This window comes from Leptidea sinapis, chromosome Z (assembly GCF_905404315.1).
Source record: "Leptidea sinapis chromosome Z, ilLepSina1.1, whole genome shotgun sequence".
Taxonomy (NCBI): domain Eukaryota; kingdom Metazoa; phylum Arthropoda; class Insecta; order Lepidoptera; family Pieridae; genus Leptidea; species Leptidea sinapis.
In genome coordinates this window covers 569,099-595,811 of record NC_066312.1, presented here as the reverse complement: position 1 = coordinate 595,811, position 26,713 = coordinate 569,099, and the positions used below count along the sequence as shown (strand labels likewise).

Below are 26,713 nucleotides of genomic sequence, written 5' to 3'. Positions count from 1 at the left end.
CTCACTTTTGGCCTAAAATGGAAATGATGTCCGTCACTCACAATTCATTTAATATGAATGACGCTATGCTGGGCTGACGCTATTTGTAATCTTTTACTTTCTCGCGAGAACCCGTCGCTTGTATGGGATTTTTAAATTTTATAATACTTACACATTGTTTTACCGGCAATATAAGGTATCATTTTGACAAATTTTACTAAATTAGGTGCTTAATTTGTTGTGAACTAAGCTATATAAGAAACTATAGTACTTTATTTTTCCCACTCGTTAGTTTTCGAGGATGAAAGCTATCCAAGATGTGGACTGGCAATATAATTGTCAAAATGCCAAATTTTATTAAATTATGTGCATAAGTTAGTGTTATATATATATATATATATATATATATATATATATATGTATATAGATATGTATATTGCTTATATTGCTACGTAAACACTAACTTACTCATACTTATATATATATATATACAATATACTTTACTAATTAGTTATCCAACGGGAACTCTTTAATATTCTAGGATGAATACTAATTAAAGTGTTGACCGGCAACATAAGGTATCAACATGCCAAATTATATTAAATAATGCTCATAAGTTGTTTTCTACTACACTATATAAGTAAGTAGAGGTTTTTAATTGTCCCACGGTAACTCTTTAATTTTCCGGGATGAAAAGTAATTTAAGGTGTTGACCGACAATATAAGGTATCAGCATGCCAAATATTAGTAAATAATGTGCATAAGTTATTGTGTACTACGCTATATAAGTAAGTAGAGGTTTACAGCTTTCCCACGGGATCTCTTAAATTTTCTGGGATAAAAACTATCTAAGATGTTGACCGGCAATATAAGGTATCAACATGCCAAATATTATTAAATTATGTGCATATGTTGTTGAGTACTACGCTATTTAAGTAAGAAGATGTTTGTAACTGTCCCACGGGAACTCTTTAAATTTCCGGGATGAAAAGTATCTAAAATATTGACCGGGGATGTAAGGTATCATCATGCAAAATTTCAATTAAATCGGTCTAATAGTTTCAGAGATTAGCCCGTACAAACAGACAAACAGACAGAGAAATAAGAAATTCCAAAATAACCGGGACTTGTTCTGTTTCTCTTCTTATAGCCCCTTGACTCACTTTTGATAATTTTTTTTACATGTAAAGAAATTTGATCTCTACAGATTTGTTATAAGTAAAGATTTATTTTAAACGGGCGAGCCGTTTTTAATACACAATGACTACAATAAAAGGAATACAATATTTAATTAACTAACTAATAACTAAAAATAATTTTAACCAACTAAATAACACATCTTACTTTTTAAATTAGACTATACGTTGCGCACGCACGAAATCTAAAAATAAAAGTTTTCAGAAATTTTCTGACGTTTGCGACATTAATTTTTTTTGTGTTTCTTTGTCCATTATTTGGACAGGAAAAGGGTTCAAGCCAAAAAAGCCGTATTCGTTATTATTCAATAGTTTATTTCACGATTTTAACAATATAGTTCTTTCTACAAACGTAAGAATAGCTCGTCGAATAAATAATTTAAAGGATTTGTTTTGTTACGCCAAAGAAGTATAACTTCTTGCGTGCATACATAAGTATACACACACTTTTTTATTTTAGACAGTGGAAATCAGTGGAAACTACCCATTTTTTAAGTAAATAAGTGTAATTAATATTTTTATAATAAGGAACTTCGTTCCTATCCGGCGTCCCACGACACCACACGGTTTTTTTTAATTGTAATTAATTTGCTTGCATTATTATATGTACTATTTAATTGTGGAAACCTTATTGGCCAATGATTTATATTTTATGTTTTGTTTTTTAAGTATATTAATCTGTACTGATTATTTCTCGAATAATATATGTTTTATTCTGATGCATAGGCTGTATTATTTTAAAGTTTTAATCAAAAACCATTCAGTACCTGTTGCGTGAAAGAGTACCAAATATAGTATTTATATACATGCATACATTCTTACAAACTCTCGCATTTATAATATTAGTAGGATTGAAGATGCAATATTGAAATGCTGCGTTTTAGAGATCGATACTCGATTGGATCTAGTATGTAATGTGTGTTAGTTGGTCAGCGAGTGCGTAGCGCTAAGAGAAGTGTACACACAGGCACAAAGGCTACAAGAACACATAATGGCGACATCCCAGAAGCTGAGAGACGATCAAAGCGTAGATGCCGATATCGTTATCGTTACGAGGATGTGTCTGGAGACGTCATTGAGTAAATCAATTGGACCACTCAACGTAATCAGTGTAGTGCTTGTGATGCCTTGACTTTGTCTCCAATTAGTGCTATGCCATCGAATCTGTATCCGTACATATATCTATAGTTGTAAACAATTGGGAAGTAAACATCCTTTGAGCTCGAGTTTACATTGTTGCTGTAGGCATAGGTAGCGTAACGACAAAGGACAATAACTATTTTAATAATACTGTCCCAACATTGTCATTTTTAGAGTTCCCTACCCAATTACTCAAGTCTCCGTGGAGCCCTATTAAATGATATGATCGTGTAATTGTGAGGTGAAATGAATGAATATGTACACGTGTCATAACTTTCAATAACATCGTTATTATGTAAAAAACTTAAATCTAATAAAAAACTAATAAAGTTATGTAATGTTTTGTGAATAACGTGAGTTGGTTCAAGATTTAATCAATTTTGGAGACGCCGTAAGTGGTGCGTCACTAATTATTATGATTAGATTTTTAAGGAGGGATCCGATCTTTACATTTAGATAATTTATATTAATAACTGGTGCGAGAGCGCTTCACTTCACCTAAAGAAATCCATAAGTATATACAAAATTGTATACCAAACTTTTTTTTTATGGAATAGGAGGACAAACGAGCGTACGGGTCACCTGTTGTTAAGTGATCACCGCCGCCCATACTCTCTTGCAACACCAGAGGAATCACAGGAGCGTTGCCGGCCTTTAAGGAAGGTGTACGCGCTTTTTTTGAAGGTACCCATGTCGTATCGTCCCGGAAACACCGCACAAGGAAGTTCATTCCACAGCTTTGTAGTACGTGGAAGAAAGCTCCTTGTAAACCGCACTGTGGAGGACCGCCACACATCCAGATGGTGAGGATGATATCCTAACTTGTGGCGTGTCGTGCGAAGGTGGAATTCGGCGGCAGGAATTAGGTAAAACAGCTCTTCGGAACACTCCCCGTGATAAATGCGGTAGAAGACACACAATGAAGCGACGTCTCTACGCAACGCCAAGTGATCCAGCCGTTCACAGAGTACTGGGTCCCCGACAATTCGAGCTGCTCTGCGTTGCACGCGGTCAAATGGATCGAGCTGATACTGGGGTGCGCCAGACCAGAGATGACAGCAATACTCCATGCGCCGGACCTGCGCTTTGTACAGCGCTAGAATGTGGGCCGGCTTGAAGTATTGCTCGTGCTCTATTAATGACGCCCAGTTTCTTTGAAGCCAATTTGGCTTTGCCCTCCAGATGGCCACGGAATTGGCAATTGCTCGAGATTTCGAGACCCAGTATTCCGATACTAGGCGAGGCTTTTAGGGAAGTGTTGTCGAAGAGCGGTGATGCGACAAATGGGGTTTTTTTAGTGGTAAACGCGCAAACTTTTATAATATTTTTTGGTAATAACGAAATTTGTAGGAGTTTAATCATTACAATAAATGTTTTATTTTTTCCTATTCTTATAATGAAATAATATAACAGCAAAACTGACAAACTGTGCGTCATAAATTTATCTCATACAATTATTCGTAAATTAAAAAATACTTTAAGGTTTCGAATCGAAACAAAACTATAGTAAATTCGTCGGCGCGTCTTGGCTCTTTGGGTTCGCAACACTAGTTTTGATACTTTGATTATTTTTGAGTTTTCTTGTCTAGTAATATATATAGTATACGTAGGTACTTTATTCATTGATAAGGTAAACAATGGTAGATAATGTATTTTTAATCAAAGAATTAAATAGTAATTAAAATTCTATGAATATTTATGTGTTCGGTTTCATAATCAAAATCAGATTCCAAATATTTATTTCCAGAAAATGAATCATAAGTATCATCCGAGCTGCATATAAACGGTTCCAATTCAGTATATGATATCTTATCCCTCTCTTTATATTTATTTTCTACATTTATTACGTGATCTGTATACTTTTTACAGTCTTCTGAAGTAACATCTATATAACACTCTTTATCTGCTTCACCTTTTTTTTTGCGTTGTACCCTCCTTAATTTCTGCTAGCTATTTTTCTTTTGATTCAGTTTAATTCAATGACATTGAGGTCACAGTGGAAAGGCGTAATTTTGTCACTTCATGACCATACTGTTTTAACAATTCTTCTGCTTCATATAAAAGTGCTGGTTTATTTTATATAACAAGGCATAGTAACTGTTCAACCTTAGTAAAGCATTCATAAAATGGTATAATATTTTCAGTAAGCAATTTTTAAATATCAGATTAAAAAAAATTTAACATAGGAAGTTTGTTCACATGATATCCATTTCTATAAACACTGGCTTTATTCATATTGTGTATTAATATTTCTGGTAACCATTTCATTTTCAAATTGCTTCTATTCATGGTACATAATCTACTCGTATAATTTTTCCTCCGAAGCGCTTCTAGTTGATTGTTTTGAGATAATATGTATGTCTCAATGCACTTATTTCAGTTTTTCTATAAGGAGAGATTTTGATTGGTTTTAAATACAAATCCATTTTTATGCAACAAATGACGAAGAGTTTCACTCCATCCATTAAATCCAATAGATTCTCGCAGATCTGTAAGTAGGGTCTATATTGCCTCACATAAAATTCTAAATCCTATTCTTTCTCTTACTACCTGTCTGTGCTCATAATAATATGTCTTTATAACTTTTTTTTTCACTCTTTTATATTCATACAATTTTTATTACTACCAACGAATCTCATAACCGTTAGTGATCACATTTTTTATTAATACTATTCATTCATCATTAAAAATTATATATTTTTTTCATTTATAACATTCAATGATCATATTTCTTTAATTAATAAATACTTCAATTCATAACGTCATTGTTCACAATAGCTTACTGTGTAACAGACAATTATTGTATTGCTAAATTGTCATTACTCTTAAACATATGAAGGCTTTTTCAGTGTTGACTGTTCTATCATCCTCATATTATATTTTTAGAGTTTCCACAAATTTTTTGATCGTCTTGATCGTCATCAATACTATCTGAAATCAAATTGCGTTATAATGTGATAACTAAATTCACATAAAGAAAATAAATTCCGAGTATCAAATTGTTTTGAGTTACGTACGTACATTCGAAATGATTTAATCGATGTTATGAGAGTTCTCTTCTTGTGTTTTATTTGTATTACCACTTTTAACACGATCCTATCTATTATTGTAAATAACAAGTTACGACTTTTGATTAGAATAGGCTTTGCCATATTAAATGTTACAATTTTAATCATAAACATCTAATATGTAAAATTCTCGTGTCATGGTGTTAAACTTTGAAGTCCTCTGAAACGGCTTGACCGATTCTCATGAAATTATGAGTGCATATTGGGTAGATCTGAGAATCGGGTAACATCTATTTTTCATCCCCCTAAATGTTAAGGGCACACGAATGTTTTGTTAATTTTTTTTGACATTTTTTTAAAATTTGTTTGATTATGAGTCAGCACAAAATACATACAACTTCAAATTTTCACCCATCTACGATCAACAGTTACTTTTGTATCGCGATTTTAATATCGGCAATACAACGTTTGCTGGGTCATCTAGTAATTTTATAAATAATAAACCGACCGTCGTGGAGATCTTTGGGGGCGGCCTTTGTCCAGCACTGGATGTCTTCTGATGGTGATGATGAAACAGAATTTATAAAAACGACTGTCACGACTCGTTGGCCAGACTCTTATCTCTCAAGTTGGATCAAACTGTACACAGTGTGTTCGCTTGAGTAGTTTATGAGTACATCGCGGACACACAACGTGATACGAAATTTTTATATTTAACATAAGTAAATAAGACAGCTTGTATAGAACTCAAACAATATTATAAAAATGTGTATTATTCAATGTTTTATTATAATTTATAAGTATACCACCCCCGATTAGCGAAGCATTGAACTCTACTCTCGACATGTCGAATAAACAATTTCTCTCTGATTTTTTTTAGATTATTTTATTTAAAACAAACATAGAAATAGTAATACTCAGTCTGGTCACAGTGGTCAAGTTACAAAAGTTAATTAAAACTCAGAGAAATGGAACAACCTAACAACCTGGAATAAAATTAATACTTGAATTGTTTGAATAATAAATAAACGAGTTACTAATTCCAGAAAATAAATCGATAAAGATTTTGATAAATTCTCTTCTAAAATCCCAAGCATTACTACGAAATACTTGCATAAATTACATGTACCATTTTCACTTAATTTTAAATTTAAATATGTTAAAAGCTAAAGCGGCATTATATAAATCAATTAGGTTGAACAATACAAAATACCGTATAGGATTAAATTAAGACTAATATTATTTGTGGTAAAGAAGGACAAATGAGCATCCGGGTTACCGGATGTTAATATTGTACATATAATTCTGCCGGCCTCATAGAAAAGTGTATCTCGTATCATCCCGGAAACACTGCACAAGCAAGCTCGTGGAAGAAACTTCCTTAAAAACCGCACTATGGAGGACCGCCACACTTCCAGGTGATGGCGATCCTATTTATATCACTCCCCGTGATAAGTGCGGAGAGGACAGACAATGAAGCGATGTCTCTACTAGTCGTTCAGAGAACACTGGGTCCCCGACAATTCAAATAGCTGTGCGTTTACGCGGTCAAATAGTTCGTTGACACTTATTTACCTCCTATAGGCATCCAGCCTCAAAATATTACAAACTGAAGCTATTACGTTACACATTTGAGCACGGTCAGCTTACAAGAGTCACCTACAAAGTAAACCTTGTACACTGACCTGTTCAATTGATTGCCCTACAGTCAGTTAGACGAAACTGTTTAATTAAGCTTAGTTGCCTAAGTCAGTAATTAAGCCGGCCGATGCTACTGTTACTAATTATTAAGTTATAAGTGATAACGGTGTGTCTGTATGTGTGTGTTTAATCACATTTTATTAGTTATTTATAAATAACGTCTGTCTCGATCCGAACTCGATGTGACAAAGACGTGTTCGTCAAACAATATTTTACTTTTGTATATAATAATAGTATTAGTAGGTTTTTATTAAGTCTTAACGTTATAGTTTTTTAAGTAGTGCTGATATTTCTGTGATATAATAATAGTATAGAAATCTGATTGAGTGTTATAGTTTTCTGTGTTGTGGTGACTTCTATTTCTACGCATACCGCTGCCTACTGCAGTACAAAGTGACGCGATTAATAACCAGTTCCGTATCAATACATTCCTGAGCACCGGCGTTGACAACCTTCGGCATGGAAGATTTATGCAAGCGTTGCAATGAAAAAGTTCTGGATGGGGCCTCGTGTTCGGGTTGCCGATTAACCTATCACTTCCACTGTGTTAGCTTATCGGAAGTTGGGTGGCGGAGACTGGGATTTGAAAGACAGGGCTCGTGGATTTGTCCTGAATGTAGAAAGAGTCCTATCCAAACGAGCTCTGCTCCCAAGAATCTAATTCCGGAGGACGCTTCATACCAGGTGCAACTAACCAGAATTGAGAATATGCTGTCCCCTCTCACTTCACTCCCAGAACATGTCGAAAAATTACGCAATGAAATGTACGAACTAACCTCAAAGATAAATACGAGTGTAATTGAAGATATTAACACGAGGCTGGCAGATATTGATACAAAACTCTCTGTTGTTGAATCTCTAAGTCAAGAACTCGACCGGGTTAAGTCACAGATTCTCAACGTCGAGAATAGATTAAAAAGTTATGATACTGAACTTGCGAAGAAAGATGCTGCTATCTCTAATCTTCAAAAAAATATTGCTGCATTTGATTTAGAAAACAAACGCGAGCAGCAAAAATCCCGCTTCTTAAATATTGAGTTAGTTGGCATACCGGAGAAATCGAAAGAAAATTTGGTTGAATTACTTCTTCTCTTAGCTACGGCTATTGGTTCCGACCTTAGAAGAGACGACATTGAATTTATAACAAGAGTTCACTCAATTCGTCAGAAACAAGGACACCCAAGGAAAATTGTGGCTAAACTTAAGGATAAGAGAGGTAAAGATGAACTCCTAGCTAACTTCAAAAAGCATAATAAACAAAAAGGGATAACCTCACGTGATCTTGGCTTTGATGACAATTCCATGAAAATCTTCATCAACGAACACCTCACAGTTGCTAATAAGATGCTCCTTAATAAGTGCAAACTAAGAGCTAAGGAACGTAATATCAAATTTGTTTGGGTGAAGAACTGCGTAATTTATTTACGTCGCAATGAAAAATGTCCATCCAAGGCGATCAGGTCAGAAGAGGAATTGAACGATTTCTTAGACACTTCGCAGGTTTAATGCTCAGTTACCATTTTTTATTATTAGAGTTCATTGTACCAGAAATACGTATATTCATCACACACACACATATTCATCACACACACTTTTACCACTCAAAAAAAATCAAACTAATTATATTCATTCACACTTACACATTATTATTAATCTTAAGAAACAAAAACTTAAATTGTTTAAAACCTCTGACACTCAGTACTCACATCACTGCCGTACAATTTTTAGTAAATGACTTATTCATTCGCTCATAGAATCTCATATACCTGTTATGAAAATCTCCTCACGTCATCAATACCCGAAATGGTATACTCCAGCTCTAATTAATTCAATAAAAGAGAAGTACAAAGTTCACACTAGGTGGAAAAAGTTTAAAAATCCAGGAGACTATGCCATGTTATCCTTGCTGAGAGCCCGAGTAAAGAGGTTGCAAATCGAATCATATACAAAATATATGAATCGTTGTCAGAGTAATATCAAAACTTCGCCTAAAGAATTCTGGAAATTTATTAAAAATAAACGCACTGATTCTGGTATTCCTCACAACATGTACTACGGAAGTCGTTTACTTACGAATGGACATGATATCTGCAATGCATTTAATGAATACTTTCAAAGTGTATTCCAACCTAGTGACCTAAATGATGAGACCCTGAACGAGGAATCAAATATTTCCGAAAATCTTCACACAATTGAGATCGATGAAAGAATACTTAGGAGGTTGTTTAGTAAATTGGATATCCGAAAGGGCGCCGGTACTGACGGTATACCAGCTATTTTTATAAAGAAATGTGAATCGGGCCTATTACCTCCGCTACTAACACTCTTTAAGCGCTCCATTAATGAAGGGACCTTCCCTAGATGTTGGAAGGAAGCCCGAATAGTACCAATACATAAAAAGGAATCAAAAACAAATATTAGTAACTATAGAGGTATCTCCATTTTGAATATATTTGGTAAAATGTTAGAAAAAATTGTATATGATCATATTTATAGAAATTGCCTACAATGCATCCCTATCAACCAACACGGTTTTATTAAATCTCGTAGTGTCCTTACTAACTTGCTTGAGTTCACTCATACCGTTAAGTGCGACATGAATGATAGATCACAAATAGATGTAATATACACAGATTTTGAAAAGGCTTTTGATAGAGTCAACCACAGTATACTATTAAAGAAGCTTTACGCAGTTGGAATCAGAGGGAACCTTCTTAGATGGACAGAATCGTATATAAGAAATCGCTGTCAGGCCGTCGTCCTCGGTGGTTTTAGATCAGACTTTGTTGAGGTGACTTCTGGTGTACCTCAGGGATCGCACCTGGGTCCTTTGTTATACAATATATATTTATATGACATCAGTAATTGTTTTGCTAGTTCAAACTTCTTGCTGTATGCTGACGACAAAAAGATTTATAAAAAGATTTCACAAATAGACGATTGCTTTATGTTACAAGATAACTTAAATAGACTGTCACAATATTATAGAATAAATAAAATAACAGTTAATATTGCTAAATGTCAAATTATTACATTTTCACGAAAGCATAATAACATAAAATTTGATTATACTTTAAATAACGAAATTATTCCAAAAATTACTCAAATAAGGGATTTAGGTGTGATCCATGATAGCAAACTAACCCATAATAACCACATCGAAATAATAACACAGAAGGCTTATAAAAATCTAGGGTTTATTCTTCGCACTTGCGAACCTTTCAATGACATCTTGTGCCTAAAAGTGCTATATTATGCTTACGTGCGAAGCATCCTTGAATTCGCAAGTCCTATCTGGAGGCCTACATATCAATGTTATATTGACCGCCTTGAAAAAATACAAAAGATATTTATAAAAAAATTGAATTTTAAATCTCAATTCATTCCTATAGACTACAAAGAAGCCTGTAATTATCATAAAATCGATACCTTGGAAGATAGAAGAGATGTAATTGATATGTTACTCCTTTATGATATATTACATAATAAATTTGACTGTCCAGATATCTTAAATAAAATATCATTCCAGGTACCAACATTACGTACTAGGCATACTAATTTATTTAACATTCCCTTTGCCTCTACTAAGTATCTTAAATATTCACCTCTATTTCGAATTCCTGACATATATAATAAGAAATTTTCTTCCGTCGACATTTTCAACTTATCACGTCTGAGGTTCAAAAATCTGATATTAAACTGTTTAAATTGCAGGAGTTAATCATCAGTATATTCAGGATAAATTATTAGTCTCACATCGTAATTTAAACATTATATTCGAACACTCACATTCACTCACACCACTCACATTCACTCACACCAATCACATTCACTCACACCAATCACATTCACTCACACTACTCACATTCACTCACACTACTCACACCACACAACCTACTCACCGTTTCAGTTACTCAATATGGATACGATTTCTTCTTTTCTTTCTATGTAATTTTTTCTTGTAAGTTTTTCTAGTATTTTTCGTTTTTGTCTTAAACTACTTTGTCACATACTTATTGTACTGTTAATAGTATTCCTTTTAATTGGCGTATCTATTCTGTATAATTTTTAATATACTCTTTTCATTTTGTTAGCTGTAAGGAATCATAAATAAAATAAATAAATAAATAAACTGTGCCCATGTTCACCAGCGCATACTTAATAAAATCTTATACTGAAAGCTATTGTAAATGTTAAATATAAAGAGATGATGATAAACGAAGAAATGAGCATAACAATAAAAAGTAAACTCTTTAACACCGTTGTTAAACATGGGCTCCTACAAAAGCGCAAAATACCGAACTGTAGTTAGTTCGAGGTCTATGGAAAGGAGAAGGCTGAAAGTCTGTAGGACTAATAAAATTAGAAACAGAATAAGATACAAAATCTAATTTGTAAACGTGACGCATACTATAAGGAACCACAAATGGAGATAGACAGGGCACAACCATTAGAGGCGGAGAAAGATGTAACAAGACAATAATATTTTGGTACTTCACAATTTCGAAAACAAAACGTGGAAGACAATGAAAAAGGTAGACGAAAATAAGCGATAGCCGGCAATAAATGATCAATAATAGGCAGAAATAGAATCGAATGAAAAAATTTGGAAGAGTCCTTTGTCAAATTAAGCCGATGTTATTGATGTTGCCGATGTAATATCAAATCTATACACATAAATAAAATTGGAGTGTCTTTTTGTAATAATGAAATAACCTTTTTTACTACATGTATAGGTATATAATTATACACATACACCAAAATCACATTCTTTTAAATTTTTGTCTGACTGTTTGTCTGTTTGTTCCGGCTAATCTTTGATGTGGCTGGGCCGATTTTTACGGGACTTTTATTGGTAGGTAGCTGATGTAATAAGGAGTAACTTGGGCTACGTTTATTTAAAAAAAATAAAGTAATGTTGCAATGTCCAAGAAACGGTTTAACTAACTAGAGCTTGGGAAAGGACATTTAATTGCGAAAAAACTCTTGGCACCTCCAAGGACACAGGGGATGGAAAATTGTATAGAATTTCGTCATTATCGAAGATAGCACATATTCTAGGGTTTTTGAAATTTCGACCTGTGTGGAGATGAAAAAGAGGGATAAAAGCTCTATAGTTGGTAGTTTTTTTCTTCTTCTTCCTCCTAGACCTTTTTCCCATTAACTTGGGGTCGGCCTTCCTTGTCCTTTTTTCCATTCGGCACGGTTTTGCGCCGTGTCAGCTATTTAATGAGCTTCTTTCAAGTCTTTTTGGACCGTCGTCAACCATGTGGCAGGGGGTCTTCCACGCATACGCTTCGTTATTGGCATGTCTAGGGCAAGCTTCACCCGATGATCGTCTGGGCGCCTTTGAATGTAACCACCTTAAGCGTTTCTCTTTGACCTTCTCGACTATTGGGGTAACTTTAAAACTTCCTCTGATGTACTTATATCGGATTTTGTCTAGAAGTGTGACACCCGCAGACCAGCGTAGCAGGCGCATTTCAGTCGTATGCAGTTTATTTAGGTGGTGCTTGTTGGTCGCCCAACACTCTGATCCGTACAAAACAGCAGATCTTATAGCTGTTTTGTACAACTGCCCTTTGACTTTAAGCGGTCTTCTGTTTTTCTTTCTGTCACACATGACGCCTGTGAGTTGTCTCCACTTCATCCACCCAGTTGTTGTTCTGTGAGTGACATCATTATCAATTTTTCCGTTGCTGATAATTGATCCTATATATTTAAATTGTTTAACATTGGGCAGTACCATGCTTCCTATAGAAAAATCCCGTCCAACCAGAATCTGATCGTACTCACTCGCCTAACCGAACAGATCCGCTTGCCGGTACAGTTTGTAAGCCCTGCCCACTAAGTGATAGTTTTAATTGCACTATATTAAAGCGTCAGAAATGCTTTCATGCTTTATATGCGTTCACTGGATACAGTTCTCAAATGTAACACGGTAATATAACCTCCTATCTCACCCAGTTTCTCTATCCCGTCATGGAGAGTTCAATGCATATCTGCACGACATGGGTATCGGGGCCAATCCTTACTACGCATACTATCCGCAAGTGATGGATACAGCAGAACAATCATTCTTGTTTGGGTGCGGAGACAAATCTTAAATTATTGGCCCTAGGATGTTTTCAATGAGAAAGAGTTCGTAAAAACAAGGACTCATGCGTAAGCTAATGAGATGGAGGAGAAACTGCCATGAAAACAAGAGATAGGAGGAGGAGAGGAGCACTGGTAACTGCTTTGGTATCTTGAAGGAGGAGGTTTTTTTTGTAAGTAAGAATCCCACATTTGCGCTACATCATCCCTACTATTTCACTTTACTAGTGGCGTTTTGAAATCCAAAAGCACCAGTGTTGAGCCTGACCATGTTTACCTGTAACTATATAATCAAAGTATTTAACTCATTAGGCGTTAAAAAAAGTAAATGACTTATGGGGAATGTCTGTGGCTATTATAGTAAACATAATCAAAAATATTGCTCTATAATTATCCTAAGATGGAAGAGCCTGAAGGTTCAACACCTTGAGGCTCGTCCTTCTTAGGACCTTTCTTATCCCACGTCTACATTTAATGATTTGCCATTTATAGCTTTTTCGCAGACGAAACTTCATTAAATTATTAAAAACTTTCGCGAAAATTTGTTTCGTTATTTACTAATACGGCTTTAGTCATGATTTATCGGTGTGGGTACTGACTAGTTTTGGACCAATCGGAGGTCTTTTATCAGGGTTCATCCGATTTGTCGTATATTTATCGTTTATTTTTTTGTTTTAATACCTAATTTAGATTTGCAACGAAATAACATTATCCAGGTATTAATTATTTATAATAATTTATTCTAAAATATATTTATGCATTTAATTACTAGAATTATAATTTTGAATTAGGCTGCAATCACCTTACATTTACCTTACATTTGTGGTGCGTGGTAACTGAAAAAATGTCAAGTCTTCCTGACAGAAGAGAAGATCCTATTTTTTTCCTCACAATAAGTTGAAAGGTTGTATATGAAACTCGTAACAAGTTGCTCACGAGACACTCGGCTGATTTACAATTACTGCAACCCACAGCCTCGTGTATAATGAACTACTTGGCTTACTTGTATCATATTTTACTATTTTATTTATAAATGTATTAATGAAAGACCCTCACAGCATTCCATAGTTAGTTGTTAACGTGGCATTTATGATGACTAATAAAAATAATTTTAATTATAGTTTAAAAAATATTATAAGATCGAAATAAACTGTACAAAATTAAAACATATAATCTAATGATATTATTTAATAAAAGCAAGTTATTTAAGTGTGCTATATTTTATGATGTTAGCTCATGTTATTATTTATGACAATTTAAATACGTAAATAGCAGGAGTAATTGGGAAATGTATTTGTAATGTTACTTATAATGTATAATGAGAAGTGGTCGGCAGTAACAAGTCCGGTCTAAAATAGACGAAGGCCCGCCGGACTCGTAAGTGCACCAAATGGTCCACATCATAACGTTTACGTTACAACTATTTATTGGTTCGTCTATTCTTTCCCATTGTTTGCTCCTGCCCCCGCCCGCGCCCCGCACCCGCACCCGCACCCGCGTCGTACTTGCGCGGTAATGAATGCCAACTGTTGGTTCACATTTACATCCTGCCTAGCTTTAGATACATTAACATAACATCTTGTAGGTATTGCCCCACTTCGCTGTTTATACCAAGAACTGAACAATCTTTAATTGTGACCGGCTACAGGCTGGGGTGACTGCTGAAAGCCTGCCTTCATGACAACATGAATTGTGTTTACGTACTGAGATCATCGACACATTTTTGAATACAACATCCGGAATAATTTAAAGGAATAGGAAATACTTTCGATAGTGTGAACATTTATGCGTCTATATATATACTGTGATAGCTGTGAAAACGTCGAATAAAATTATGGTTGACAGTTAACCTCTATTTTGAGCACTACACGTAAACCAACACAAAATTTCATACAAATTACGAGTGTAGGACGTAGCTTGTCACGCACACTAAACCTATAAACTTGTTCTGTTTTCATCGGTTGTCTAGCAGCAAGAGGCTCTATCTAGACGTATAAATTATGTAAACTTATTTTTTCTTTTCTTCTTTACCTACTGGTAAATACATTTATGAGTTATCCTTGTATGAGCCACGTGCTTGTTTGCCGTGTATCAACATATAAAATTTTTATCAAATATAAAGCATTAATTTATACGTCGATATCTACTAAATAAAAAAGTATAAACAACCAACAACAGTCATTCACAAATTAAGAACAACAGTGGGAGGCTCCTTTGCACAGGATGCCGGCTTGATTATGGGTACTACAACGGCGCCTATTTCTGCCGTGAAGCAATGTGTAAACATTACAGTGTTTCGCTCTGAAGGGCACCGTAGCTATTTAAATTACGGGGCAAATGAGATATAATATCTTACGTCTCAAGGTGACGAGCGCAACTGTAGTGCCACTCAGAATTTTTGGTATTTTCAAGAATACTGAGTGGCGGCACTGCGTTGTATTGGGCAGGGTGTATTAATTACTATCAGCTGAACGTCCTGCTCGTTTCGTCAATTATTTTCATAAAAAAAAACAAAATACCGTTTATATTATATTTATTATATAAGAGGAAGACTTGAAGAATATATTTTGATAAATATGGTTCATTTTGTAAAAAAAATAGTGACCAAATTATTACGATAAGTAACTCATAACCATACACAGTCTTTCAATAGGCATTATAAAATGCATAAAAAGGCATGTATTTTCTCAAAATTGATTCCTTTAGAATTCTTTTTGATGTCATTTCTTATACTACTAGATACTACTACCGCTTCGGAAACAAATGGCGCTCTGAGAAAGAAGAAGCGGCGCAAGAAACTCTCCCAGCATTCTTTTTTTTGCGCTCTTTTCAATAAAAATGTACAATACTGTACAGTCATTTCTATCGCTATAAAATAATCACAATCTAGTCCCAGGCTGTCCGATCATTTAGATATTCAGCAGTGGAGTAATAGGATTTACGACAGAGCCATTTTTTTATAAAACATTTAAATTTATTTATAGATATTGCCTGAACAGTGGCTGGGACTTTATTGTAGAAGTGTATACATTTACCCTTAAAGCTATTATGTATCTTATGAAGCCTACTAGAATTAGTTACAAGCAATCCCTTATTTCTAGTGTTATAATAATGAAAATCACTATTAAGAGCAAGAAGGTGACGATTTTTGTGAACGTATATTAAATTTTCATAAATGTACTGAGAATGAACAGTCATAATATTTATTTCTTTAAATTTTTCTTTGAGAGACTGTCAGAGATAACCAGGCTGGTACATAGCACGAACAGCTCTCTTTTGCAGAGCAAACACATAATCAATGTCAGCAGCATGACCCCATAAAATAACTGAAGTACACTAATCTAGCGGTCGCAACATTCGTGTACTCTCTAATCTTTCTAACTGCATATGCCGCAGAGCTGAGTCTATCTTCTAGATGGGCAATATGTAACCCCACTGAAGCTTTTTATCGAACGTGATACCCAAGAAGACCGTAGTGTCCACAAGTTCCAATCTCTGGTCATTTAAAAGGACGTTGGTTTGTACCTCCGCTGTGTTTGGTGTAACGAACCGTAAACACTTTGTTTTTTACTGTTTAAGTGCAGATTATTCGTCTTAAACCAACGCACTATCTTTGAGAATGCATTGTTTACCTCGTCATGAATATCTGCACGTCGCTTCACTTTAAAAATAAGTGAAGTATCTCTAATATCTATTTAAGAACTGCCCGATTTAATCAAAGGTATAACTTTGCTGTATTTCATGAGGTCAGGGAACACACCCTCATCTATGCATTCATTAAATATTATTGCTGATTCAGGTGCTATAATGTCAAGTATGTATTTTACAATATTAGTCGAATGGCCCCATAGGTCTTTTGTATTTTTTAGGTTAATTAATTTGAAGATTTTTATTATATCGCTACCTGTAACATACTTAAATTTCAAATCAGTAGAAGATACTGGTACGTGTAATTTAAGCATATCATATGCTGCTTTTAGCGAAGAGTTAAGGTCTTTGGTCGTGACAATCGGGATTTCGGAGAAGTATTTATCAAATTCATTTGCAATTTCTATGTCCGAATTTATAACGCGATTATTAATATTTAACATTAGAGGTGTTACGGCAATTCGATCTACCAGTTTCATTGTTAATTACACTCCAAGTCGCTTTTACTTTATTATTACTGTTTTTAATTGTATCTCCAATGAAACGTGTTTTCGCTTCATGACAAACTACTTTAAAGAGCTTGGAGTATTTTTTACATATTTTTTAAATTCTTCACTATTATTGTAATGTTTCTCATAATAAAGGTCATATAAGCGTTTACGACTTTTGTGGATACCCAATGTTGCCCAATCATTAAAACTATGTTTGTTTTTTACTGTCACCGTTACTGGAGTAAAAATCCTGTCAAATTCCTCACAGAAGGAATTGAAGACTAAGTTATAGTGAAAATTAGCAGTTTCACCACAGTGTAAAAATGGTATCGTATTTACCAAATTATTTCTAAACCTATCAAGACGTCTACCCGTAACTGGTATAATCGTCACCTTTTTTGGTCTGACATTGTCCAATCTTGTATTTACTTTTATAAGTTGCCCTCTATGGTTGGACTGAAGATTATTTATTATGAGTTTACTAGTAATAGCAGTTGCTGTTGTAGAAGTGATTCTAGTAGGTTCCCAAAATACATTGAACAAATTAAAACTTTGAAATAAATTTTTAAGGTTAGTACAATTGGCCGAAGGTTCAAGCAAGTTTATATTAATACACAATACATACACATACTATAATTGACTTGCTAGTTTTGCTAAATTTTGATAGTACCTCCTCCATTCTATGTTGGAATTGTTCATATGATGCAGTGGAGGGACGGTATACACTTACAATAATAAATTGCTCTAGTTCTATACAAGCTACCTCAATTAGTTGTTTTTTAGAGAGATTAACAATATCTCTACTATTTTTACATTTTAATCTATTATTAATAATAATTAGGGAACCTCCATGTATTGCCCTACTTCTACAAAACGAACTGACTACTTTCTACTATAAATATTAATAGTTCAATTTCAAAAAACTTATCAGTAATGCACATTATAATATTGATCGTTGCTAGTTGCTGCAACATGGCTAATGTAATTTTAAAATCTTTTCTTGGCTCTTTCTGTCGGCCGTCTCTCTAGTATCTGAATAATGCCACACAGCTCCATACGGCAAATGACAACTTTATTTATAACAAGCACACGATGTGTTAGTAACGTTACATAAGATCGAGTCGCTAAGTAATCTGGTCCACGACAATTCGATGCAAACTTTATAAAATGTTTCGATTATTACAGCACTAGTCAACACTATTTCTCGTATCAACACTCTACAACATTCCCCATATTGCCTCGGCTTGTATTGGAATACGGGGTCTCAGAAACCTCGAGCGATTGCCAATTCCACTATCATCTGGAAGACAGAGCCAAATTAGCTTCGAAGAAGCTGGGCGTCGTAATGGAACACGGCAATACTTCAAGCCGGCCTACATTCTAGCGCTGGAGTATTGCTGTCATCTCTGGTCTGGCAGATGCCATCACATCTTTGGTGGTAGTTTTTCGTTCAATAAGTAATTTTGAATACTATATTGAATAAAAATATTTAAATTTGAATGAATTTGAATTGAAGGAACTTTCTATCGCATACTACCAAACTTTAATACCAACTTCCTTAGGCAATATTTCTATTTCTATATTTCGAACGATAGGACATGAGTAACTTAACAAGCGCGTACTACCACACGCGTATTTTATGTTTTATTGTTACAGTGTCGTGGAGCGGGTCGTTTCCATCTCAAAAATATGGCCGAGGGAGACGATGACTGTTTGATCCCGTCATCGGAAACTCTAGTTCACGTTGTAAAAGATATCTTATTATTTATATTGTACTAGCTGACCCGACAGACGTTGTTCTGTGCATAATAAAAAAAATACTGTTTTTTTCTGTTGTCAATAATATTTTATAACACCAGGATTTATTTTGTAAAATATGCTCCCTGTTGTTAACTATCATGAAATTGTATCACAGCAGAACTGTCAAACCGTGCGTCAATAAGTTCTCTCATAGAAAATATGTCTATACAAAAAATATATTACTACTAAATATATACGAAGTAATCCCTATTAAAATCCATTCATTAGTTTAGGAGTCCATCGCGGACAAACAACGTGTCACGTAATTTATATATATTAAGATATTATCTTTACTTTTTACCTACTAACTTTAAAAAGAGGAAACATTAATTGTGTTTTTGTGTGTATGTTTGTAATGTTTTCACACAAAACAGTAGACCGATTTCAAAAATTTTTCAACATTAGAAAGCTGCCACTTCACTGAGTAAACGTATCAATATCGAGAAAAAAGTCCGTGATACATTACGTAGACATTCCGTTCAAAAGATTTAACAAATTTAAAGATGTCAATATAAAGAAAATGCAATAGTAAAAATATAATGCGGTGTGGGTGGTCCCGCGACCCGCGCTGCGTAGCGGCTAACGTATATCTGTGATATAGATCTGATTAGATTATGAATGTACGTGTGTATCTATAAATCTGAAAGGAGGTTATTAAAAACTAAGAAAACTAAGTGCTAACTAACCTATATCCCGACTTAGTAGACTTTTTACTACCACGAGATCAGTATCTACGCGAGTGAAACCATTGGCATTGGTATTCTTATATATTTATAGTAACGTATATCTTTATAATTGTTACTATATTGCTCGCATACTACCTTTATTTATTTACAGTGTATTCTGTTCGACGCATCTACTGCAGGCACTCAATAACACTTCTGGTTTTATTTAAATTAATTTACATTATTTTTTTAACTTACTCGTGTAAGCCGTTGAGTATTTATTTATCTTATAGAGAAAAAACATAAGGTAGAATTGTTTGCGGATGACACTTCACTGATTTTCAAAGTGAAAAGAAACCAAGCTATGTATGACGAAGTGAACGATATTTTATCTGACATCGTGTACTGGTTTAGCGCTAATAACCTATTGTTAAATAGCCAGGAAACTAAATACATTAAATTTACCGTACCAAATGTCAAAAATGTAAATGCAAATGTTTTGTTAAATGCAGCAGGATGGGTTACGGGTTGTACTTTTATGGAAGCTAAAAATGACATAGTTTTGTTGGCCGTGTTTGAAGAAGCGTTGTCACGATGTAGAAAGCGGCTTTTTGATCGTCTATCGCGATTTTTTTTAAAACACCCTGGGTAAACAAATGGTAGAATACCACTCGGCATTAACACTCTTTTGATCTTCAAGTGGAATGGGACCATTTTTTACCAACGTTTCTCGTCTGCCTCACTTTTGTTACCATGTTCCCATTTTCAAACCATTCAGAATATTGCTGTTTTTTTTCGGGTTCAAAACAATAAATCCACGTTTCGTTTCCTCTGACATGTCATAAACAGCAAAACAGCATCAGAATCTCCGTGGTCATAGCATCTGTGATCACCATTCTACGCTTGCCCGCTTCTGTTCTGCTGTCAGTTCATGAGGACTCCAACGACAAGAAAGTTTCTGAACTTTTAATAATTCTTCGTGTAAAATTTTCTGAATTTGTCATACCAATCCTCAATAGTCCTCGAATTGTCTCATAACTTGTCGGTAACTCGCGGGTTTTCTTCAATTAGCCGCTTAGCAGTAGCCACATTATTTTCGTTGACAGCAGTTGAAAGCCGCCCTTCACGAAATTCGTCACATAAAGACCCGACCTCTCTCAAATTCAGCAAACCATGTCCTCACGGTGTTCAAGCAAGGTGCTTCTCTCCCAAAAGCAATTTGAAGACGAGCGGCACAGTCTTGCGGAGAGAGAGAATTTTTAAAGTCATAAAAAATCATCGCTCTCACATATTTTCGACTTAATTCCATTGTCGTTGCGTACGTAGAACTTTGATGCGTGATAAAACACAGTTGACAAATGATTTCCCGCCAATTGTCTTTTTATTGCAACGTTTCAAAAAAGATAACATTCGAAATTCAAATAGCTCCGATTAGCTAGATTTGCAAAAAACAAAATTGTGTGCCCCATGCAGATGGACTAGATTGATTTTGAATTTTGTTTGCATTTTTTAATTCCATAATTATTAATATTATTTTCTGTGTCTCTAAATTTTTCTCGATATAAAAATAGCAAAGTAGAGTTTTAGTAATAGCCGTTACTGTCTTTTACTAAATCAATATATTTACACTCAATTGATACACATTATCACTAGTTGCAACGATTTTATATGGCGATTACGTAATTTTATTTTGTTGGGTTTTGCGCAATTGCTATCTCTCTTACTCTGTATTGTGTGGTGTGGAGTGTGGTGAGAGGACTGAGCCTCGCTCAACGGATCGAAGGAGCACGCTCCATTTTTTCTAGAATAAAGATTTAATTGCATAGTTGATGCGGCGTGCGGCGTGCGGCGTGCGGCGCCTATCATTCTTATCTTGAATCTTATTGAAAAGGGGCCGCGTGCCTTGCGCGCATAAATCACTGTTCGCTCGCGTTTCCTCCGAGATCGTGTTTATTGCCCACTTATTGGCCTGTTACAATCGTAACGATGCGGACGTAGCCCGCCAGAGCCGCGCAACCTCACTCACTGACAGCCCTCATTTTATATTAACTGTATGATCACATCGTACACCGTCCAACTTGTCGTTGGTTTACTTAATATTACGTATCGCGAGACACCTTTATTTTGTAATAAACTATAATTATTTTATAAAATCATCAAAGAACGTATGAGTTGTTTAATCAATAATATATAATAATAAATACAAAATGTACAATTATCAAAAAAATATATGATTTTGTTTATTGTACCTCGATATATTCTTGATAATATTATGTATGTTATAGGCACATAGGAGAATCTTCTAGGAACTGCGACAGTTATAATATTAATACCAGGAACAAACATAAACTTGGTATGCCTTTTACTCGGTAAAGTCGAGTTATTCTTTTAATGGGCTATTTTAATCATCAATCATATTAATATCAATTACATCACGATCCCAAAATATGTAGAAAGAAAATTTATTAGGAAATTCAAAAGAATTGTAAAAAAACGTTTGTATGGTAAAAGTTACATAAAATAAATGACTTTCGTATTGATAACACAGAATCGGAATGGAGCGGCTACCATCAGACTATTAAATAATAAATTTTATCGTGTCGAATTTAAATTAAAGAAGCCGGCTGAGTTTCTTGCGCTCGTTTCTCTCAGGTCTGAGGCATAAATTTTCAATTGAGTGATAGCTTTGATGTTCAAAATGTGATTTTAAATCCTATTTTGAATAAAAAAAGAATGTAAATATTCATCATTGGCGTACCAATAAACTAAAAAGTTAATTTACTTCGATTACATTCAGTTATATTTTCGTGAAAATATATTTAATTTTCTTTGATGCATTTAAAAGATATTTGATAGATATACTGTCATGTCATGATTCCTACTCTACAATGAAATTCCTTATGAAGTGAGGTTCCTTATGAACATGCTTTGCTACTCGTCGGTCAATATTTGAACAAACACTGTATGTGTTTAATTTTTAGTCCAATTTATTTATAAATTTAAGCCAATTATAACTAGGTCGGTCTATGTTATTGAAACATTAGATCGAGTCCAACCTACATAATATTAATTACTAATATAAAATAAAAAGAATTAATAGCTACTTAGTAGTCAAAACAAAATAAAGGCTTACTAGGTTTATTTGCTGTAGTACCAAGGAAATAATAATATTTATACAGGTGGAGCTACAAAGACGATATTAAATGAACGCACGGGTACACTTACTAAATTATTAATAATCACTCGTAATCTAGTACCCGTACACTATCTATCGTAGGCACTGTGACAAAACTGCTTGTCTCACTCCGCCCCCCGCCGCGTTGCTGAACTCAAGTCGTAGCGCCTACGTAAGGTTGTTAAAATTTTTGTTTTTGAAAATGTGAAAATTACAATTATTATTATTAATTTTAAATTTATTGTGTGTTGTCCCCTTGTGTGCCTATTTTATATTGTATATTATTTATGTGCCTAGTAAATTCAGCTAGTAATGATTCTATCACACTGTTATCCCGTGAAACTGAGAATGTTCGAGCGAAGGCCGAAAATAATATGAAAACATAACAATTGTTATTGGCACAACTAGTACAAGTTGGTAGTTCTTACAATGTCATCAAACCATATTGACGATTATATATATATATATATATATAAAAATGAATTGCTGTTCGTTAGTCTCGCTAAAACTCGAGAACGCCTGGACCGATTTGGCTAATTTTGGTCTTGAATTATTTGTGGAAGTCCAGAGAAGGTTTAAAAGGTGAATAAATATGAGAATGCTCTGAATTAAATAAAAATAACAATCTTGTTTATGTCCCCCGTCGTTCAGAAAATAAAATTGAAAGAATAGTTTAAAAGCAGGTAAAATATAAACTTAATTTTAGCTCAAATAAAATTTGAAAACAAAATTTTTATGAACGTTAAATCTTAAGTTTGTCATAAGAAATAAATATTTTTATAAGTACTTCGTGCTTCGTCATGCGTGTACGCGGACGAAGTCGCGAGCATCAGCTGATACAACTAGCTAGTTGTATATAAAAATAAATGTGAATCAAGTAAAACCATGAAGGTATCTAACTAACTACCACTACAGAACGTTGCTCGTCACATCAAAATCTAGCTGTTCATATAAATACAGCTTGATACTCGTAGTAATAATTTTCAAATATATTCTGAGGTACAAGCACACCTTGATTATTATTTCTGGGATCATCTTGTTAATCCATATTCATCGCTTAACAAAGGACTTATTAACTCGAGTTAACCGTGTACTAGGCACGACAATTTTATTTTTGTTCCTTGTGTTAACATTAGAACTCATGTTAGAGTAAACGCATCACGTCTGTTTGTTCCAATAAATTAAAAAACAATTTTAAATGATGCATGACCTAAAGGCAGACACCAGAATAGGTGTATAATACGTTAAGATTTTTCGTATACTAAAATATGATGATGACTGTTGAAGGTGTCGGAACAAATAAAGTGAACCGGAGCTGCCTTATCGCTTTGAGATATAACAAAACAATGTATCATTGATTGGATTGACTCTGTTTTTTGGTATTTGTTTTAAGTATATATTACTAAACATTCTAATATCTCTTAACAAGGTAGAGCACATCTGGCGGGTCGTCCGCGCCCGTCGGAAGTCAAAATCACTTTATTCGTGTTGGTCACGGAAATGACACTTATGAATGTCAATAAAATATTTTTCTTATTTAATCTACCGCTACTTTGTAAAGGTCAACCCTTAGTACCCAAGTAAACTTAAATTAATATTAATTATTTTAAAATGTTATCACATTTATAAATGTACATAATTATTGAAATGTTAGATGGGGCTTCAGTCGTAATTATAAATGTAAACTAGATATATATACTATACTATACTATATATATATATATATATATATATATATATATAGTTTTTACGACTATTTTATAATTACGACTGAAGCCCCATCTAACATTTCAATAATTATGTACATTTATAAAAAGGTAAAGTATATAGTTACTTTTTCACAAAGTACAATGGAGTAAAAAAAATATAAATGAGTGCTTAATAACAAAACACATACTTAAAAAAAATACTTATGTAATTAATTTAACTATTTTAATTCTATTTTTACTTATTTTTTTTTTATATTTCCAAAGTCTTACAAATTGTTCATAAATATTTTGCTCTAACTTTGGTAGGAGGTAGGTGGTACGTATCTACTTGTCTATTTATTAGGTTATTATTATTTTTCGATATTTTTTTGTCCGAGCAACAATTTTTTTTTGTAAATATATCTACTTAACTCTGTTCATTCAATTATTATTTCTATTTTTTTTATTGTTTTTTTTTTGTATACTTTACATATGGACATGAGCGCTAGCAAAGACCAGTCACCAGTGGGTGAAACTTAGTTGATCTACTGTCGTAGCTTACGTTTTTGTGTAAATATATTATTATTTAATAAATTTCCTAAATTTTAAATTATTTTAATAATTATTTTTCAATCGATTATTTGCTTTATTTATTTGGTAACTTAATTGGAATTTTTTCTAGGTCCATTTCTTTCAGTGGTGTACTATTTAACTGTAATAATTAATATCATATTGGTTTGGTACAGAATATATTAAAACAGTAAATTTAGTTTACCATAGCCATTCACTAATTCACCCAGTTGCTTTAAAGACACTTTTACTATAATAAGTATTCGAGAATTTATTTATTTATATTTATTATTATATGTATCAATTAATTGTTACAATAATTATAATTTCGCAGCGCTTGAAATTGAAAATGTTACCATTTATATAGTAATAGTTGAACTTTCTGACTCAGCCATGATAGTGAGACTGGACGCGACAACTTCTGAAAATAATATCGGAGTTTAACTTTTGTTTTGAATTTTTGTGATATTGACATTAAAAAACTTTTTATAAATTTCACAATTAAATAAGTCAAGCTAGTGTAGGTTGTATCAAATATTATTATTATCACATCTCTACCAAAGAAAACTGTATATTTGGCAAGAAAAGTCTTTAGGTGGTCATGAAAAATTCCATTTATATAATACAGATAGCTATGTATTGCACTGCATTGACTTACCTGAATGTTACGAGAGAGCAAAGAGTTGTAGTTCGGATCAGCAGCGGAAAGTGACGTGTTGTCACCGCGGCGGATCATAGCCGACTGACGGCGCGGCGCTGGCTCGGAGGGCGGGCGGCCGAGGGCGGGCGGGCGCGACACGCCCAGCGGCCATCGCGGAAAAATACAACGAACACACGTTACGGACGTTCTGCTGAGTGTCAGGTGTGGCGGACATCCGTCATACATGTGTGACTGTATAATATAATATCTACGTATAATACAATCGTAGAATTTCCGAATCTGTACATCAAAGGCATTAGTGAAATACGTCAATAACTGAAACGAATTAAAATTAAGTATCAGTACGACTGTGCCTGGTATACACAGTGCACTTGATGGAGTCGCGGAAACACCAGCCCTGCGTTAAGTACGTAGCGATATGTAGGTATATAATTATAGTTTGTCCCTTGTGGCAAGACGCTTGATGAGTTGTAGGAGATAGTTTGAAATGACTAGTGATTGGACAACTTATATAATCGAATTAGTTAATATCGAACCCCCCGATGTTGCAAAAGCTCACGGCGAACGCGGTTTTTTTTTTTTAAGCCAACGTCCATAACTGAAATATTTTTCTTTTATTTTATACTATTAAGTCTGGTGCCACCCTGGAGTAATGGGGGTAAGGCTATATACCGAACGAAACACAGTGGATAAGGCGCTGTTTCCAGGTTTCACAATTACCTACTCATAAAATTTACCTTTGGGCCCACGTGAATTCAACAACGTTATATTGGCAATTAGCATTGGAGAGACGGCAGTGGTCACATGTGCCTTTTTGTTTCAACATCTCATCAAGAGCACGTGCTAGATTGAGCAGCATGTCTGATGGAATCCCGTTGTCGTTCAGTCACCTCAC

At 34.2% G+C, this 26,713-nt stretch overlaps 1 protein-coding gene across 2 annotated transcripts in view; it reads right to left on the bottom strand.

The window, feature by feature from the left end:
• The window catches only part of LOC126978751 (protein Teyrha-meyrha-like), a 44,493-nt gene extending 18,594 nt beyond the window's left edge, over positions 1 to 25,899 (bottom strand). The window contains exons 1-2 of one of the 2 annotated variants that reach the window (XM_050827798.1): positions 25,816 to 25,899; positions 25,514 to 25,578 (exon numbers count right to left, since the gene is read on the bottom strand). In XM_050827798.1, the coding sequence (XP_050683755.1) occupies positions 25,514 to 25,516 (3 nt within the window). In that variant the 5' untranslated portion in view covers positions 25,517 to 25,578; positions 25,816 to 25,899. The remainder of the gene's footprint in view (positions 1 to 25,513; positions 25,579 to 25,815) is intronic. The other variant, XM_050827799.1, reaches the window with a different exon arrangement.
• Between the last annotated feature and the right edge of the window lie 814 nt (positions 25,900 to 26,713).